This window comes from Centruroides sculpturatus, unplaced genomic scaffold (genome assembly GCF_000671375.1).
Source record: "Centruroides sculpturatus isolate CEXI.00-Female unplaced genomic scaffold, Cexi_2.0 scaffold1133, whole genome shotgun sequence".
In the NCBI taxonomy this organism is placed as follows: domain Eukaryota; kingdom Metazoa; phylum Arthropoda; class Arachnida; order Scorpiones; family Buthidae; genus Centruroides; species Centruroides sculpturatus.
Genome location: NW_019385322.1, coordinates 28,031 through 49,904, shown reverse-complemented (window position 1 = coordinate 49,904; position 21,874 = coordinate 28,031). Strand labels below are relative to the sequence as shown.

At 28.9% G+C, this 21,874-nt stretch overlaps 1 protein-coding gene across 3 annotated transcripts in view; it reads right to left on the bottom strand.

Annotated features, from left to right (window-relative positions):
• The window catches only part of LOC111637630 (early endosome antigen 1-like), a 71,510-nt gene that overhangs the window by 22,089 nt on the left and 27,547 nt on the right, over positions 1–21,874 (bottom strand). For all 3 annotated transcript variants that reach the window (XM_023383164.1, XM_023383165.1, XM_023383163.1), the window contains exons 5-10: positions 17,170–17,238; positions 9,004–9,109; positions 6,285–6,422; positions 6,109–6,195; positions 1,186–1,268; positions 1,000–1,093 (exon numbers count right to left, since the gene is read on the bottom strand). In XM_023383164.1, the coding sequence (XP_023238932.1) occupies positions 1,000–1,093; positions 1,186–1,268; positions 6,109–6,195; positions 6,285–6,422; positions 9,004–9,109; positions 17,170–17,238 (577 nt within the window). The remainder of the gene's footprint in view (positions 1–999; positions 1,094–1,185; positions 1,269–6,108; positions 6,196–6,284; positions 6,423–9,003; positions 9,110–17,169; positions 17,239–21,874) is intronic.

The following is a 21,874-nucleotide window of genomic DNA, read 5'->3' as shown; positions in this document are numbered from 1 at the left end:
AGAGGCATCTTTTAGGGCTCTAAGCCAACAATACTAATCAGTGCTCATTGATGTGAAAATTCGAAGTTAATAAAAGCATTTAGTACTTTAAAAGTTTAATAAGTTTAAAATAAAAATGCCCTCAACCAAAGGAATTTGACCCTACAAAAACGAAATATAAAGTACATGAGAGAATTATAACTCTTTTTGTTTTAATATAAACATTCTCACGATCAAACCGTATATAGTTTACAGTTATCGGCGAAATTCGTCATATTGTTGTCATTCTAACACCACCTTTAACCCCACACCTGCTTGAACAATTGATCACCTGACAAATTTTCCCACCAAAAAGGTATAAAAGCCATCCTCCTTCCCCCTCTCCGGGGAGTCGCTAATCAAGAAGTCGCCATTGCGCCATCAAGATAGAGTTTCGCTTCCCTCTAACCGGCCGCACCACATATTAGAAGACCTTCAATCCCAACCATCAACTTGGATCCCGCCTTTCAGAAATTAAAGACCTTCGATATCATCGCAAGAGGTATGAACGCTTTATTGTAAGCTCTCTCTCTCATACGCGAATGCGACGTACTGTGTTAGAACGTTTGTTTTATTATTTGTTTCTAATAAATTGTTAGTTTAGAAAAATGGTGTCTTTATTCGACTATGCCAACGCCTTATCGTCGGCCCCGTAACTCTCCTCCACTCGCATAACGCGTAACCAAACGTTACTACCATCCCTGACAAGAAAGTAGGTCACCGACCAGTGGCTGGAAGGAGAGGACTCCTCTTCCCTCCAGGTGGCTCACATGATGATAAATGCTCAATGCGTTTGAAAACGTTTTTATGTTGTTAAAGAATTTTGCTAGATAGTTAAATGGTTTTTTATTTTTAAATTAGAATATAACACATTTATTCCGTAAAGAAAAGTAGAGTGTGTCTGTCTATTTCATTTTTATGTATGCATTATAATCATCAGCAACAGAGATAAAAATATTTTAAAATAATTTCTAAACTTACTTTTACACACAGTTCTGTTCTTTCAGATTCAAGACGAGCTATTGTATCTTTTGACAAATTAAGTTGTGCTTCTAACTCTTTTAATCTGTTATTCCTTTAAAACAAATCAAAATTTTAATTAAATATGTTATAGAAGTACAGAATATATAATCTGAAGCAAACCTGTAGGAAATGTAGAAAACTTACCCCTGAGATAAATGCCTTTGACATTCTTCTAGTTCTTTTTTTGTTTCTAAGGACTGAGTTTTTGCATTCTCTTTCTCCTTTGCCTAAAATTATGTTTTGAAATTAAAATAATTACTCTCTCTAAATATACAAATGATGATTTACACATATTTTGCATATAACTTGAATTTAAATTTTGTTTACTTAAAAATAATCAAAATTTTAATCAAATTTTAATCTTCACTATTACGGAATAAGTATAACCTACTGATATTTCATACATTTTATATCAATAAAAGTAAAATGAAGTAGGAAATCATTTTTAAAAAGTCCCAAAATTTCAATAATTTTGAAAGGCTGAATTTGTTTTATTCATTAGCAATATAAAAGCCGTCATTTATGTGCATGCATGTGAATTCATTATAACTCCTGCAATTTTTGTCCAATCCACATGAAATTTTGGTTTTATTTGTTTTATCTTCTGATGGAAAGTACAAGCTACTTATTTTGCAGAAACATTAGCTATAGAATAAATGTTTTATCAATTTTGGATCAATGATTGTACTACATTGTAGTAATGTCAGTGACCACATTCATGCTTGACGACGGAATTTTCCTTAAGTTGAATTTTAAAGTATTTTGGCAAATGGCATATTTTAAACTTACTTCATTAAATTTTAAAAAAAAAGATAACTGCAGTGTGTCACTTCTATACCAAATTTTTAAAAAAATCTTGCCATAGTGACTACGTCATGTTCTATTATCCAATTGGAAGTAACAACGTAATGAGCCTGTTAGTTAGATGAGCATAACACTTTCTAAACAACATACAAACAATTCACCTTTGTTTTATCAATATGGAATTAAAAAAAATTGCCATTTTGAAAAAAGAAACCTAAGGGAATGCAAGAGAGTGAATTTGGTTAGGTAAATTTTAGATCTAAAAGAATAAGAACAACTGAGACCCCTGAAGGCTGCAAAGTCCAACTTGATCAACATAGAGTAAGAACGGCTTTGTCAAGGGCTGCAGGAACAGCATCACAACGTCAAGCTCAACTTTACTCTTCTCAATTCTTCAATCTCTACTTTCTCATAAAAAGTATTCCATCATGCTTGTTGGGGGAATTTCTAGTTATGTTATAATTACTTTAAGAATCAATATGAAACAACTGGCAATTCCAGCCAAACTGACATCCTCTAGTGTTAAATTTTATATTTAACACAAACAATCAGATTTATGAGTAACCTGTGTTTGAAATAATTTAAAATGACCCAAAAACGCTCCAAAGATTATTGTTGTGTGCCACAGTTAAATAACCAAAACATAAAATTTAGGTAGAGAATTCTTGTAGAAATAATTGCTTTGTTTAAAATGAATGCCTTCTATTAGTAAGAACATAATACTGTTCTGAATGGGTGTACAGTACATTAAGTTCAAACTTTAGTCATTTTATCATACTATTATTCTATAATTACAATTTTTAATGAAAGTATTTGTATTTCATTATCAAATTACTGTAGTATGATGCAAAATTATTACATTAACATTATATTAAATTTAAGTTAAGATTATGTTACTTGCAAAATATTATCTGTTCTTAATATATTATGATTGAATTTTTTAACTTTTTGGTAATTATTATTATTAAAAATTTATATGAATGTTTGAAAATATTACGCAGAAATATTGATATAACATTAGAAAAATACCTTATACAGCAGAACCTCAGTATATGACCTTAATCCATTCCTAATGTTTGGACTTATACCAAATAGGACGTATACCAAACCAACCTTTCCCATAAGAAGTAATGTAAAAATGATTAATCCATTCTCATGAAAAAAATGGCTGGCTTTAAACACCTCGCTTTCCTGGCTAGTTCCTGCTTGATTTTTCATGAGATCAGCATGTATCTTTTTAGCTTTCTCGCAAATAATTTCTTCCGATACGATGTCGCCAGCATACTGTTTTTCAGTTATCCAAAGCAAAAGCAATTTCTCAACATGATCTAACGTCTTCGATCTCTGTTTAGAAATTGATTTAACTCCTTTCGCAACGTTAGCAGATTTAATAATGTCTTTATTTTTCGCAATTGCCGATATCATCATTCTTGGAATACAGTATGCAACAGTTAAATCTCAAACACGCATACCACCTTTATATTCCTCAACAATCTCTTTTTTCAGTTCCATTGTGATTCTAGTCATTTTTTTAGTTTTCTGTTGCTTTTCACTTGCCTTTTTGCAATTCATGATTAATAAAAATAATAAAATTTTACTTAAAATTTAAAATCAGAAAAAATTTAACAAAGTTATAAACTGTGGCACCGCGAACGTCTAGTCTGGTCTAGTGCACTGATAGTGCTACTTGTTCATAGATGGCGCGTATAATTGAATTAAGTCGTATACCGAGCAAAATTTGTATACCGAGCAAAAACAGGACGAAACAAATTTTCCAGAATGGATGTATTCTAAAGCAGACGTATACCGAGGTACCACTGTACATGATTTACTATAAGGATGTTACAATTTCTTTTTGAAACAAATAATTGTTTATAATAATTATAACAACAAGTAAACATTTTATTTTTTCATAACTTTATATTAAAAGTATATATATTTTTTAAAGAATTTTTGTTGTTGTTGTAGGTTGAGTATCCCAATCCAAAATTCTGAAATCCTTAATTTTACCTTCACAGCAGGAAAGCCCCCTTTGGGATAGACCACTGTGCCATAAATGATGATACACTATTGTGATTTAGTAAATCATTAAACCTTATCAGTGTATGCTGTCTGTGACTGCTTACTTTCAGCTGGGTTGTTTATATCTTGTTAAAAATTTCAAAAAGTCCAATAGTGATAATTTTCTCCAACTCCATTATATCATATATTCCAAGGTTCAGAAAAATCTAAAATCTGAAATATTCTTGGTTTGAAGAATTTTGGAATAGGATGTGTAACCTGTATTATTTTTTAAGTTTAAACCTAACTTTTTGCAAATTGTTCCCATATCCCATAATAATTAATTTAAAAGAATTATTATTATTGCTTTATTAAATATCTGTATTCCACAAATTGCTATCTGATAGCCATATATGCATTTTTGGGATCATTTATTTCGTCTACAGCAGGGGGTCCAACCTGCAGCCCAATAAACATGTAAACAAAACCGACAAATTTTTTTATTTATTTCAACAGCATAAACTCAAAAAAAAAGTTTCACAAAGCTGTACACCTTTATACATATTTTATTTTTGAGTTGAAAGGAAATATTTTCATATACTTGGAAATGTGTGAATGAGGAAGGTATACTAAATAAAGCTGGAGTTGTGACTAAGGAGTATAGACTCAAATTTGGGGAAAGAAGAGAAAGGCCAAAAGATAAAAAGTTTACTACTTTTTATCTTTAAGGCTTTAAGGGAGAAAGGTTAAATAGACCTTCTGTTATGCAATATTGACCTTTAATTTTCCAACCTTCCTCACTTTATCTTTTGTCCTTTCTCTCCTTTCGGGTCTACAATCCTTTGAGCCCCAACTCCAGCTTTATTTAGTATTCCTTCCAGCATTGCAAGATTTGGCTACCCTTTCATTAGTTTGGCAAAAAAAAATATCATTTGGAACATTGGCTACTTTTTGGGATATATATTATTTATAAATATATTAGTTGAATAAAAAACACACTTTAAAATGGTGTTTTGTCGTTGTTTATTAATTAGAGACCCAAATAAAACAAATATTTGTGTTTTTCAAATAAATTTTTGTTTGTCTCCTTTATAGTAAATGAATTTATCTATTTCTAAGTAAAAATTAAAAGTGTCTATAGAAGTAATTTTTTAAAATAACCTTTTTCATAATAAAGTTTTAATACATATTATTATAATATAGACATGTTAATCCTTAAATATACTTGTATATTTAAGGATGGGCCAAAATATACATGGAGTTTTGGGCCACAAGTATATTATATATACTTGTGGCCCAAAACTCCATGACTTCTTCCAATGTGGCCCAGAGAAACAAAAAGGTTGGACACCCCTGCTCTACAGCATTTTTTATGCAGTTATATCAAATTTTTAAATGAAATTAGAAAATTTACAAAAAATTCTCAATGGACAAACTTTAAAAGTGTCCTTATTCTTAGTCCTTTTTTGTACACCATCAAGAAGTAACAGTTTCATGGCAGAATCTTCTTTTATTTACAGGATTCTCATCCATCTCAACATACAAACTGTTATAATCTTCCTTCTGGCAGGGAAACAATCAATTTTAAAAATTATACAATTAATAAAAATTTAGCTGGGACAATAAGATTTTCTAAGTTTATACTTATTGTCCTGGCTAAAATTTTTTATTAAATACATAATTTTTATAATTTATTGTGCCTCTGCCAGAGGAAAGACTAACATTTTGCATGTTGCCAAGAAGCCTCTAAATAAAGATTAACTCTGCCATAAAACAGTTATTTTCTGATGGTGTGCAAAAAAGGACTAAGAGTAAGGACACTTTTAAAGTTTGTCATTGAGGATTTTTTTTTGTAAATTTTCTAAGTTTATACTTATTTTACCAGCTAAAAGTTTTTATGAAATTTTTTAATTCTGATTTTTTGCTTTATCACCACTGCTAAGTTACTGGAATGATTGAGTCTCACTATAGTGTGGGACTCAATTTGCAAGGTCAGTCACTTATTTTGCAAATTGACAACAATAAGTATTAATATTTTTGATTAAATAAACCATATCAAATAATATGTTTTACAATCAATATTATATTTATGAAAATTCTTAGATTAAATATTTTAGATTTATTTTATTATAATAATGTTTTTTTTTTTATTAATCTCTCTAAATAGTATTAACTTCAACATTCAGACTAAAATGTTTTCATGTAAAAGATTTTATATAATATCTAATAATAAAATTAAGAAGTATATATTAAAACATTCACCAGATTTTGGCATTCTTCTTGCAACTGCAACAACTTTTGATTGAGCCGAGCTAAATTGTTTTCTTTTTCCATTAAATTCTGATTCATCTGCAATAATTTACAAAAATTAATGTCATTAAAAAAGTAAACATTAATGTAGTAAGATTAAAATGATTTGATGAAAATAGAAATATTACTTTTTTTATATCTGTTTGTAAATCTTTTATTTCTTGGTTCTTAGTATTATTAATATTATTGGATTTTTTGCTTTCTTCATTAATAGCTGTCTCTAACTGAGAGCATTCTTTCTGTTTCTCTCCCAATGCTTTCTCTATCTAATCAAAAATAAATAATAGTTAATCTGAAAACAGAGTACATCATGTATCTATTATTTTTCACTTTTACTTCACCTGATTTTACAGCTAAACTTTCTTTGTCTAATGTTAAATGTATGAGAAAAATAAAATAAAAATGCTAATTAATAAAATTTCCATGAATTTAATAAAATTACAATAAAAGAGTAAATTAAAAATAATTAAAAACCAAATAAAAAGTGATATAGAAACTGGGTGGAAATATCAGGTTTATTTTAAAAATATTATTGTTATAAACAATTCTATAGCTATAAACACAATATGCATATTAGAACAAAAGATTAGAACAATGAATCAATGAGTATAAATTGCTTGTATGTCCTTTGAAATTAGAACAAAGTTACTGTTGAGAACAAATCACACAGGAACACTCCTTTTTTGATGGAAAAAGCAGGTTTATTTTCTATAATTTAGAATGGATATGCATTTCAGGCTCTATGCCCCTCTTCAGTCTTTATTTTATTACGTATTTCGGTAAAAACTAAAAATAATTATAGTGACAGCTGGAATAACTAATTATTAAAACTGTGCGGTAAAATAAGTAAAACTGTAGAAATAAAAATAGTTTGATTAAAACATATAAAACCATGGACAGTATAAGAAAAACTGTACAAATAAAAATATTTTGGATAAAATGTATAAAAAGTTTGACTAATAATGGTAGTAAAAACATAAAATCCTTAAAACCAATAAAAACTGGTTAAAAACAAGGTGTAAAAGCTTTTACTGTATGTTTATCAGGAAGTCTAAGTTCTGAAGGACATACAACTAATTGAGAGAACAACAAGCAATCAAGTACCAAGTATAAATTACATTATTATTTTATTCATCTTAACACATCTTGCACATTTTAACTTTGTTATTAATACATGTTTTTAATATAAATCCGATTTAATAATCTTGGAAATAATGGACACCCCTTTCCCTCAATCCATTAAATTGGGGTTTATTGTATTCCTAAAATGTTTTATGATTTTTGTAAAAGTTACTATATTTACTAACTGACCTCTAAAGGATTTGGTGTATTTGTTAAAATATCTTATTTCTATTTACTGAACCATTGACAATTTTCATATATTCTGCTTATTAAGAAGTATACTTTTTATGCTGCAAAGTTTGTTATTGGTCTTGGGTCAGCATAGATTACTCAAGTTAGGAATTAATTAGTTATTTTTCACACATCCATCTTTTTTCCATAAAAATATTTCACTGCTATTATAATATTTATTTAAGTATATACTAGAAGTCAAAAACTATAAAATTCTTGGTTTTGTAAAGATACATTCTTCCAAAATAAATTGTAATTAGTAGAACTTGGTAACTCTAATCACTTTTTCTTGATTTATGATGTGTTGGTCTTAGCCCTCATCAGATCACACACACAATTTTGCATAACTAGCAACAAATTTACATCTTAAATACATATTAAGTGTAATAAAATGAATATAATTTGTAATAATATGCATAGTAATTAAAACTTTTACTAAATACACTGGTCAAAACAATTAGTGGAGCATGCAAGAATGTTCTGAGTGACAAAGAATTCTCTAAAATCTCATAAGCAACTTCATCAATTCCACACACATGGGCAGCAGTTTTTGCCATTCACAGAGATCATAACACAATCTACTACAGTCAATACACTACCATAAAAAAGCCATTTGTTCTGGTTGTGCAGATGCACAAACTGTTGGTCAGCATATTGCAATGCATTAAATAAAAATATGACAAGAATTCAGCTCAAATTCATATTTTTCATATATTATTGTATATTTTACTTAATTTTAAGAAACAATAACATCTGACATTGTTCACATAAATGATTTTCTGTGCAACATCTCTTGCTCCCTCAATTGTTTTGGCCAGTGTATGTAGACCAAAACAGAGATACATACATACATACATACAGCATATCCACAAAAGTACAAAAAATGAGTTAACAAATTTGGATTTGTGCATAGTCAATCTGTCTTCTATGAAACTTTAACAGTTCAGTTGCATGCCCCACACATTGTACAGTACATCCACATCAATAAAATATTGCATATTAAAGTGCTGGTGAATTGAAATACAAATTGTCCTTTTTCTCAAAAACTTGATGTGAGATATATCATTTTTCTACCAAGTCCCTCAAACTATAATTTTAATGTAATTTTTATTTTTATACGTTTCAAAATGGTTTTAATTTTGACAGATGAACTTATAACTATGTTTTGGCTATTGGTAAAACATATAATAAATTAAGTAAAAATGAATGAAGTTACACAGTTATGCAGTTGATTTCTTTTGAGAACTTTAAACAGTTACATCTTTATGAAGCTTTTGCGTTTTCAATTTGTAAATACTACAAACATCTTTTGTATCTGCATCTTCTGTAAAAATGCTATTATAATAATCCATAAATAACCTGAAATTATAATTTAAAGTGAAAGTATCTTATTGTACTTATATCAAAGTATTTAATAGATAAATATATTTAGGCGAAAATTTAATTTATCTATTTCTGAAGACTAGCATAAATTAATTTTGCAAAAATTCTTACTTTTTTATATTTTTCTATTAAGGCTTTATTTGCATTTTCTTTTTCAGTGATGGTTTTTTGCAATTCTATAATTTTAGCAGTATTTTCTAAAAGCTCTCTTCTCAATCTGTACCAAAAAAATTTTTAATTACTATACAAGTTAACCACAGTAAAAATAAATTCAAAAATTTAGAAAAAAATTTAAATTTTAATATACAAATTTATATATGAAGTATTTATTCATATCATCATAAAAGTAGGAAAAGTTAAAAATTTATCATCATCTAATACAAACTTACTAATAAAAAAATTTATTAAAATTTATTTACAATAGATTGCAGATACAAATTTATTTGCATCTACAATCTATTGTATTTAAGAGATTTAAAAATTTAGTTTATGATTAAAANAGTTTATACTGAATGTCTTTGTTAAAACCAGTTTTGTCTAGTTAAAACTAGTTTTAACTCAAATTCATTTTTGACTAGCAGTAAATTCTAGTTTTAACTAGACAAAACTGGTTTTGTCTAGTTAATTTACTGCTGTACATGTTTTGATTTTAGATAAAACTAGTTTTAACTTTTAACATTAGTAATTAAAACTAATTTTAGCTACATAAATATGTTTGAGGGAAATAAAGTTATGTATAGTGATTTGGTGGAAGATGCCTAACATTTTGCTTATGAAGGAAATTATAGTGCTAATTTGGGTTTTGGAACCCTCTAATGAAAATATAATATTCTGGAGTATGTTTTTCAAATAAAACTTTGGAATTTATTAAAAATAATTGTATATTGTGTTTGCAATGACGACTTTTTCAATGTCTGGCATTTTAGGCATCTCACCCCAAGTATCCGGGTAAGATGCCAAATGCCATTAGGGTAAGATAACAAATATAATTGCATAAAATTAATTTTTGAATTTCTTAACCAAATTTAATTTATTGCATATGTAGTACAAAGTACTCCATAGCAAGTATAACAGCACAGTATAAGTATTGTTAAGTTTTGCCCCATTCTAACATGCTCTATAGCTAGCTGAAAGCTTTTTTCAGTCCAAAAATCTTTTTGAGAAGTCCTTATATAATTTCTATGCATATCCTGCAATAAAACAAGAAAAACAAAAATTTATTAAAAATAGGCATATTGGAATTCAATTAACAAAAAATAGGCATGTTACCCCAAGAAAAATGTGGCATCTTTTGGGATTTTTTGGGGGTAAGATGCCTAGTAGAGTCATGTGCTCCAGCATATTCGATCGGAATCGGTGGTAGCTGACAATGAAAACTTTAGAACCTTAACTACATCACACATTAATTGTTTTTCTCAATTTTTAATAAATTGTATTTTAACTTTTAGTTTAAAATTACTTTAGAAACATTTCACAACAAAAACTTCATTCTTATCTAGCTTTTATTCTTCTCGGATGTAGAAAATGAAGTAACAGTAGCCAACTACAGCTTTCCGCACTCAATATTGGCTCAACGATTCATCATAGAAATACATGACAATATGTGACGTCACCGTTTGAAAATATCAAAAATTAAGCATCTTCCCCCGCTTACCATCTTACCCCGAATCACTCTATATGTTGTAGTCAAAACCAGTTTTTAATTAGGATGCGTTTTAACTAGTTAAAACTAGTTTATACTGGATGTCTTTGATAAAACCCATTTTGTCTAGTTAAAACTAGAATTTACTGTTAGTCAAAAATGAATTTGAGTTAAAACTAGTTTTAACTAAACAAAATAGGTTTTATCAAAGACATCCAGTATAAACTAGTTTCAAGTAGTTAAAACGCATTGTAACTAAAAATGGGTTTTGACTGCAATATATATATATATATATATACAGTGGTACCTCAGGATACGAATGCCCCAGCATACGAAATTTTCAGGATATGACATGAAATTCAAACATATTTTTGCTCCTTGATACAAACAAAAACTCACCATATGACGTCACATTAGTTCGCAGCGCCATTTTTTATTCACTTCTGTTCATTGGTCTCAGTCTGCCTGTTTGCTTTGTAGTGGAAGAATCTCGCTCGATAAAGGAAATCTTGAGGTATTATCAGAAAGTGACTGATTTTATTGAAAAGGAGCATCCCAGAAAGATTCACACTGGCCATATTGCTACTCAGAGTAATGACATTTACCTAAGTCATTTTAGAAAAATTTTAAAAAGTAGACAAAGCCAAACCTCTTTGGATAGATATTTTACAAAGTGACCTCTATCCAGTGAAAGTGCTGGTGGAAGTGAAGGAAAGAAAGCAAAAAGCAGTGCATAAAAATTAAAAAATATATATATAAAACAACACTAATTTTTTTATCTTTTCTAAGTTATTTTTAAGTTATTGTTACATTATGTTATGTAAGTTAAGTTTTAGTAGTCATCCCCTCTCCCTCTCTTCTGCCACCAGTTTACACCTCCACCGTCATCTATCTTCAAAGTTAAAGTGCAAATAAAACTACATTTTTTTAATCAATTATTATTCTATTATGATTATTTATACATTTACAACTACAAAATGCATTTTTCAGTGTTTTCCTTACAAAAGTTACTATTTTTTTAATGTACTACTTAGCTTTAATTTGTGTATGTTTTTCATGTTGAAATGGATTATTTGGTTTTACATGTAATCGTATGGGGAAAAATGATTCACCTTACGACATTTTCATGATACGATCTCAGTTTCGGAACGGATTAATTTTGTATCCTGAGGTACTACTGTACTTGTTTTGTGAAAATAAAACTTATAATAATAAATTTGATAGAAATCAAAATTTTATTTAAATAACCTAAAAAGTAAATTTGTAATTTATAAAATGTCAATTAAGTTATCTATTTGTATACAACAAGTTGTAATTCAGTTTAGCTTTCTACTTGTATAGTTACTGTTAGAATGGGTTTAATTCTAATCAATAAAAGTAATTGAATATCTAATCAACACTGATCATCATTACAGTTAAAAAAATCTAGTAGTATCTTATTTAATAATTTAAAATTTTATACATAAAGAATACACCAAATAAGAATTATTCATTAAAGTACAGAAAATGTTTTCAATTTTCATTAACAAACATTCTTTTATTTTCTTTTACTTTTTGATAAAATGAAAAAACATAATAAATGAGACATTTTTAGAAAGATGCATGTATGTATTGGGACCTTGAATAAGTTCTTGCTGTTTTTTCATGAAAATTAATGCTTTATTTTAAAAAAGTTGTAAAAAACATGCCACTGAAAGTATTGTCCATTGCTAGCCACTACTTTCTTCCATTGTTCTGGCAGCATTTGAATTCCACATCAGAAAAATGACACATCTTTTGAGGCTATCCAAGAATCAACCCATTTTTTGGCATGTTCATAAGAATGGAAGTGCTGCTCAGCCAGGCCATGTGCCATCAATTGTAACAAATAATAATTGGAAGGGGCAATGTCTAGTAAATACGGCGGATGGGGTAGGACTTCCCATTTAAGCATTTCCAAGTAGGTTTTCACCAATTGTGCAACTTGTGGCTGAGCATTGTCATGTTGCAAAATCACTTTGTCATGTCTCTGCTCGTATAGCAGTCATTTTTCCTTCAATGCTTGGCTCAAACACATCAATTGTAGTCGATAGTGATCTCCCGTGATGGTTTTGTTTGGTTTGAGCAGCTCATAATAAACTACACCCAGCTGATCCCACCAAATGCAGAGAAGAAGCTTCGAACCATGGATATTTTGCTTTTCCAATGATATTGATGCACGGCCAGGCTTACCCCATGATCTTCTATGCTTAGGGTTGTCGTAGTGTATCCACTTTTCATCACCAGTCATGATACAATGCAAAAAAACCTTTCCTTTTCTGCTGTTAAAAGCAGCTATTCACACATGAAAAGATGACGTTTGACATCTCGCAACTTCAACTCGTACGGCACCCATATCCTTGCTTTTGAATCATTCCTAATACTTTCAAACATTTCGAAACTGTTGTGTGATCAACTCCTAACAATTCTACAAGTTCAGCTAACATCTGTCATGAGTCTTCATGAAGTAATGCCTCCAATTCTTTGTCTTCAAACCTTTTCAGTGCACTAGAGCATTCTTTATCTTCAACCTCAAAATCATTATTTTTGAAGCATTTAAACCAATCTCTGCATGTTGTTTCCAACAAAGCATGGTCGCCATAAGTCTCAACAAGAATTCTGTGCGCTTCAGCTGCAGATCTTTTTTTAATAAAATAGTGCAATAAAATTACTCTTTTTTTGGCATGAAACTTGACATGTTTAACACTGTGAAAAAAAAGGTTGTTTACACTTCGGCGAAATGACATATACTGAATTTCAAGGTCGCTTATTGTACTTCCTTACAGATGCACCACCATCTTAAACTACATGCACATAGTTCTGGTAACACCATCTGTTGGAAAACAGCGAGAACTTATTCAAGGTCCCAATAATAACTGAAACCAATCATATTTTGATTGAAAATATTTATTTCAATATTCAGAAGACTTCACATATTAGCATGACATGTGCATTAAGTTAAAAAAAAAAATTCCAACTATTTAAGTTTAAACTTAGAAAATTTACAAAAAATTCTCAATGGACAAACTTTAAAAATGTCCCTTATTCTTAGTCCCTTTTCAAATAACATCAGAAAATAATAGTTTCACAGCATAGATGACTTTTATTTGAAGACTTCTCATCTGCCTCAACTTGAAAAACATTACAATCTTCCCTCTGGCAGCAGCTCAATTATAAAAATTATAGCTGGAACAATAGATATGAACTTGGAAAATTTACAAAAAAATTCTCAAAAAATTTTATTAAATGTATAATTTTTATAATTGATTGTGCAACTGCTAGAGAGAAGATTGTAATGTTTTGCACGTTGAGACAGACAAGAAGACTCCAAATAAAGTATGACTCTGCAATGAAACTGTTATTTCCTGATAGTGTACAAAAAGGAACTAAGAGTAAAAGACACTTTTAAAGTTCATCCATTGAGAATTTTTTATATATTTTCTACGTTCATATGTATTGTCCTGGTTATAATTTTTATTAAATGCATTTCAATTTATTTCTATATATAATTGATTTATTAAAATTTTATAGGTTAAATTGTTTTTATATTTTTTATAAAACAATTACACTAACAATTTTCATTAATCTCATGTTTCATAAGTCATGATAGTCTTTGTGTTTAATAATAGTTTCCAAATGCTAATGGGAGTTTTTGAATTAATTCTACAATCAATATTAATTGTTATCACTGGTAGGTACTGAGAAATATAGTTAGTTAAATAGAAATGAAAATAGAGAACAAGAACATAGCAGCTAATTAAGCAAGCCGATGAATGACACAGTTCATTTTATATGAAACAAACTGTGTCATTGGCTTGTTTATTTAGGCTACTTTTCATCTAAATGCACCCTAGGATTAATGATATTAAGTATCAAAAACTATAAACTTAATTCCATGAGTTAGATTGAATGTCTGGAAGTTTGAGAGCAATTCATAATTCATAAATAAGTTTAACTTCCAGACATTGTATATGCAACATGATATAAGTAAAGCATGAACTTAAATATTTTTTCTTAAAATAAATTATATACTAAGTTACTTAAACTTTATAAAATATTTATTTAAATCTCATAGTTTAACAATTTTATTATTTTGTGAGAATCGAACAAGTAAAAGGAAAACAACTCAATGACAACTTTATCAGAAGCTAGTATATGTCAACTTTCTGACCTGAGAGTGTGTCAACTTACACTTTCTCAGAATCTGTAGTGATATCTTTCCCATGACTTTTAGTCACCTCTAAGGTATTTGCTGCTTTGAATATGACAAGGAATGGCCGATTTCAAGCAGTAGTCACCCATTCTTCTGATTGTTCAATTTACTGTGACTATGTACCTTTCTGGATTAGTGCTCTTCTGTGCCCTCCGATTCTTTGTCATCCCTCTACTTGCTGCTTCTCTCCTGAATTGTTAATTGAAAAACTATGTTCCAAAGATCCTTAACAAGGATTCTAGTTCAGATTTGTGAGGTACCAAAAATTTGTAATATCTCTCCCTCTCTTTCCATGAAATGTGAATATCCTGTGTAACGTGTTGTACCAACTTGTGCGCCATCTAATAAATGTTTAAGTATAGTAAATTGTATTAAGTGAATTTGGTTAGGAATTAGTAAAAAGGACGAGATTCAGTTGAAATCAATTCCAACTGAATCTCGTCCTTTCCTACTTCATCCTCTTACCCCTAGTCTCACATACGAAACTGTGTTATTGCCATCCAGAAAAATGCTCAAAACTCATGTAGTACTCATGTAACCTACTTGGTGTCAGAAGGAAAGACCATAGTAGAATCACACAGTGGTGCCTGGACATCACCCAGCAATCCCCACAATTTTAATTATTTCAACATTATTTAAATATATATTTTGTTTACTATTCTAGTTTTACTAATAGATAATTATTTATTTTTCTCTATATTCAATATTTTGTAATTCAATCATAAAATTCATCTGAATTTAAATTTTGTTTTGATATATTCTAGAAGCTTGATATATTAATAATTGGAAGCATGTGTATTTTAATAAATTTTCTTCTAGATTGAAGGAATGACAACTCAAAAGATAATGTGGTGTTACTACACCATGTTTTATATTATTATATTTGTTTTCTCTCCCTCTTCCTGTCTATATGTATGTGTATGTCTATATATATATAATTTTCCATTTATTCCCTGGTTTGTTCTATATACTTCTCCTTTACTTCTGTACCACTGGTCAGTATACTCTGGGTTTGTAGTTGGTCACTATAACAATGGCACGTCAAGGTCTAGATTGGTCAGGTAATGTTTCTAGGGAACAAAAAGGACATGACAAGGAGAGAAATCTCATCTTTTCTCTGGAGTTTGTCCCAGTGTGGTGTGTGTCTGGAAGAAGAAAAAGAAGAGAGGACGAACTTAGGCAGTCGTGGACATCAGCAAGCAATGAATTAGAAGTTGGACAATATATGCAATCCCCTTGCATTGGAAGTTGGGTCAGGTACAAACAGCAAATATTAATTGAAACTTTAAACTTGGTGATAAAACTGAAAATTTGGAAGATTAGTTCACTGATCAAAAACAATTCTTTTAATTAATTGAGAGTGATCAACTCACATACAAATGTCATTGTATACAAATAAGCTGCACATTTAAGACTACAGTTATGTTTATACATCTATGTGCAGTCATATGTATGTGTGTATATGTATATTTTGTGATAAATTTTACACCCTACACTGATAAAGAATATTGATCTCCGAGAGTTAGAGTTTAGTGATTAAAAAAACTGGCACTGTGGACGTTAAAATTCTTTGTTCCCCAAAAAAGCGTGAGGCACTCTAGTCCCATTCGTGATTTTAAAACACGCATTATTTAAAACTCTGGTTTGATTTTTTTCAAAATTATAGTACCTCATGGATGACTTTGAACTCATTGCACGATACCCACAACAACATAAGAGAGAAATATAAGAATTAATGTTATATATTTAACAGTAGAGTTAATAAAATCATATACGAAATCTTTTCAGAATACAAACTTTGAAATATCCTAAATGTTAAAATTTTGAGCCCGGTTGAGTTCAGAATATTTGAAGATTGCCTAAAATCAAAATATAATCTTAACATATCAAACTTCATAACTGTAAATTCCGATAAATTTGCAATTTCAGAGTTCTCAAATTTCAATGCCATGTTAATTCCTACTTTCTCTTTTTTGATTAATCAATCTGCCAAGTTATATATATATATAATCTTCCATAATTTAAGAATATGATGAATGCTTCTTTACATATCAAACAGAAGTACTATGTAGCTAAAATTAGAAGAACCGTATGATTATCTTGTTCTACCACACATTTCTCTTATCCCGATTACTTTAAATCTAAAAATTTACATGATAATGAATATACTGGGCTTCTCCAATTCTATCTATATTTTATATTTTATTCTATCTATATTTAAATATAATATAATTGTATACAAATGGATTATTCACGTCTCCCCTATTTCATTCACATGGGAAACTACAAGAACTAATTGATACATTAAATATGTTAAAAAACTATTATTATTAAAATATTAGAGGTTTAATGCTTGTTTACATTAGAATTTAAACTGCAAGTGTTTTAAATACAAAAAACTAACCTTTCCATTTCTTCTTTTTGTGGAACTTTCTTTAGGGCTTCTTCTAGTATAGATTTCTGCTCTTCTAGTCTATTAATGTAAAGATTAATATTGAAAAGTTAAAATTATACAATTATTGTTTCATTGATAAATTTATACATAATTAACTTAACCTATTAGTATCAGTTCACAAAAAAAAAATTATTGAGATTATTCTAAATGCAAGTATGCATTTTTCTTCTCTTATTAAAAATCTGCTTTGTTTTTAATTATACTATCTTATAGCAAACATTTGTCACATCTATCATCCAATTTTCATTTGTTTTTATTCATTAAATCATTTTTATAACAAATTTTTCAATCTAAATATCATATTTCCATAGAAAATATCAATAATTCCAATTGTAATTCCATGCTTTCAAAAAAATTTGAAACTTAACAGTAATGTTAAATATATTATATTACATAACAGGAAGGAAAATTTACTGAGTACCACATTAATAGTTATTATTATTATTATTGCTAGCACTTTCAAAAAACTTATGTTCATTGGTGTCAGGCAAACAAAAATTTAAAAATATGGAATACAATGTACTAATGTGAGTGGAACATACAGTAAAACCTGTCTATGGCAGCCATAGACATGGTTCCTTCAAAATGTGGCCTTTTAGACAGGTGATGATATAATACTGTATTTCAGTACGTATTTTGCACACTTTTTAGTCATTTCTACTAAGCAAAACTCGGTGAGCAAAAATAAGCAAACTTTTTCAATGATAGGACTATATTGGCATTGTATTTTATTCTTATCAGATAACTTGATTTACAGGAGTCATGATTTTATAAGACAGATTTAATACCAATATTTTAAAGTTTAATACAATAGTCTCATTTTCTCGATTATAATGCACACTTTCTGTTTTCCGACTTAATTAATTCAACTTCATTGTTTTTGTTCACTCCTCAGTTACATGTATTACATCATCGATATACAAGCGCATTGTATCTCTACATCACTTTGGTTTTGGTATTTGTTAGTTTAATCTTATTTTAACTTTAAAAATACTGTATTTTTTAATATTTAATATTTTCTTAAGTACAATAAGAAAGATTATTAATTAATAATAAAACAATTTTATTATTTTTTCTCATTATACGATTTCATTACATTCCGTGATTGTCATTGCGGAATCGAAAAAGGAAGGTTGCCTGTAAAAGTGATTTTTGCATTAATGCATTTATTGTTTTTTGAATATTTTGCGTGCGAAAATTACTTGGATATTATTTTTCTAAAAATATCGTGGAAATAAGGTAGGTTGATATAGAAACCATTTATCGCACATGTACTGTATATGAACTTCAAAATAAATAAATAAATAAATAAAAATAAATTTTATCAAACGATGATTTCAGCTGATTAATTATATTGTGTACAATATTTTATACCACAAAGGAAAATACTGTAGGTCTACAGTAAAATCAATTTTGTTATCCCACAGTTAAACTTCACCGCTAATTGCTGTTGTGAAAACTTTAACATGATCTTCTAACGACAGCACTTTGCATTTCTTTCGTTTTTCAGACAATTTCAAATAAGCTGAAATGAATTTCCTTTGTTGATAGACTAATTCATTAACACTTGCATCTTATTTCAAGGGTGGGAGACGTGCCTGAAGTGGGTTTGAATGAGAGTTTAGACTAATTCATTATATTAGGAAACGTTGTTGAACAATAATTTAGAGCAGATATATTTGCGGAAGTGGTCGCTTATTACAGTTGTTGTATGTTGTTTTGGACTAAAAATTGGTGCCCGTGGTCGCATTACACAGGTGGTCATTTAATACAGGTAACTCATACAAAGACTCTATGGATAAACTATTCGGTGTCAGAAAATATTGCCTGTTTTGACAGGTGCCCGTCGAATACAGATGGTCGCCTAAGCAGTTTTCACTGTATATTATTTAAATTAAAATTAAAAATTGTTATGAGCAGTCTACAAACTTTGATTATGCTTGATGTTATGACATCACACCTTTAACATGAATCTATGCGCTGCACGACATCTTAACATCAAGTGTAATTGAAGTTTGTAGCATGCTCATAGTGGTTTTTAATTTTAATTTAAATAATGTGTTCCACTCATGTTAAAACATTGCATTCCACATTTTTATCTTTTTGTTTGCCTGATGACAAACATAAGTTCATTGAAATTGCTAGCAATAATAATAAAACTATTATTATTGCTAATACCCAGTAATACATAATAATACCATACCCAGTGAATTTTCATTCCTGTTATCTAATATTTGGTGTGAGGACCAAGCTGTGTTATAATATATGACAAAGAAATGTTTTAATCTAACATTATATCTAATTGGTTTTGTTTCAAACTATAAATCAAATTAATTTATACAATACATTATTGAAGTTAAGTGCAATTCATTGTACCTAAGCTTGGAATAAAATGCTATTCACAAGAATGTATTTTACACAACAGCAGCTCCATATTTATACATTCTTTAATCTTGGCTGAGCATTTGCAATCATTTTTTGTATCTGTAAATCTAAACTTCATGTATCTGTGGAACAATTAACCAAAATAATAAAAGAACAGATAAAAAGACAAACAATTTTTTATTGCTTTTTAACTTAAATATACTCTATCACAGTCGCAATCCATACTGTACACTGTTAGATCATAATGATGTATATTGATAAAGAATCTTCTAATACCGGATTAATATAAAAATAACCACTTAATAAAACCAATAACCGGTATTAAATAATCGTAAAATGAACTGCGAACGTTTTCGGTTCCTTCCCTAGGACCTTTCTCAAGCAGCGATTCGTCTTTAGAATAAATATGAACGAAGACCAGTAAATAGCGATATTCGAAAAATTATTCTTCCGAACAACATTTCAAAAGTCAAAATTCAACGTTAAAGTGAATCACGTGCATTCCTGAATTCCGTAAATAAATTCAATAAAAAATAAAAATAAAAAAATGTTCGGTTTAAAAAAAGAAAAAAAAAATTCCTATGCATGATGTTTACACCCTATTTATGAAACGTATTATTAATGCGTATCTTCTTTCTGTAGTAGGGCCTGCCATGCAAGGGATAGGGTAATTTCATCCCTCGAGCTAATAGGTTCAGATGTGTTGTATGCCTTGCAGATCTCCATTTGTTCCAACCATTTGATGTGATCCGTAAATTTAGTGTTTTGAAATGTTGTTCGGAAGAATAATTTTTCGAATATCGCTATTTACTGGTCTTCGTTCATATTTATTCTAAAGACGAATCGCTGCTTGAGAAAGGTCCTAGGGAAGGAACCGAAAACGTTCGCAGTTCATTTTACGATTATTTAATACCGGTTATTGGCTTTATTAAGTGGTTATTTTTTTATGTATATTGTTTCATAGTTTCTCAATTGTTTTAGCATGTGCACTAATTCAACCAATATGCATTGAGTTTTATATTGAATGTGTGTTGTGTTTTACAACACTCAAATTCACAATGCTTGCAGATTTTAGTTAGTTTTTTGTTTATTCTGAAAAAGCAATAATTATTTAAATATACCAATGCCAAATTATTGAAAAGAACAAAGAAGGCAATGTCCATCCAATACAAAATTAAAGTGTTAGATCATTTATAGAGAAAAGAATCATTAACTATAGTTGCTTGCTTCTTCACTGTAAATGAATCAATCACATATTAAGAAAATAGAGATTGGAAATGCAGAAGATTGGTTTTGAAAATTTAAGAAAAGATGTACCTGTACATAATGCAAAAATTATACATGAGGAGTCTAAAATTTAAGAGAGGAATTGAAGATCAATGGAAAATTGCTGTATGACTTACAAAGGAAGACAAAACAATTGAAATTAAAAGTGTTTTTAAGAATAAATAAGTAAATGCAAGCTACAATAATAATTTTAATTTTTACATGAATTGTGCCAAGTGATTGTTATTATGCTACATTGCACTTATAAAACAAATATAAAAAATACGACATGGTTTCAAAACATGGCAGTTTAATTTTTACTTTAAAATAAACGCAAAAACAACTCAAAATTCTTTAAAAAATAAAACAAACTGCTCTATTGGAGTTCACTTCAAGTTTCTCTCAAGTATTTTTGGGCAATCAGGAGCAACACAAGTAAATTAGCTTAGCTGTCATCTAAGTTTGTACAATGACTGGATGTTACTTAAACAAACTATGACCATTGATACCCACCCCTAATTACCTCTACTAAGAAAATTACTTGACATCTTCCATTCAATCAATCCACTCCATCAATTATTTAAATGGCATCATCTTATCTCTAGCCAAATTTTTTTGTATCTAATTAGTTATTAGTTTTAATGTAGTAGAAGTAAAAAACATGACAAAACATAATACATGAATAATACAAAAGAAATAATACTATTAAATATAAATACAATAATGCATAATACAAAAGAAATCTAGAGTAATAGAGAAATATAGAAAAATAGAATCTGCTTATTGTAATCATTTTGACACTCACTTATATTAATGACTATAATTAAATGATAACATTAAGCAGATTAAGTAAATAACATTACAACTATTACAATTCTGGGTTTAGTAATTCTGACATTAAATTAGAACTAAAAAAAAATCTTAATCTAAAAATTTTAATTATTATTATTAATTAATAGTAATTAATCCAATGTTTTTATTGCAAAAACTAGCAAACATCTTT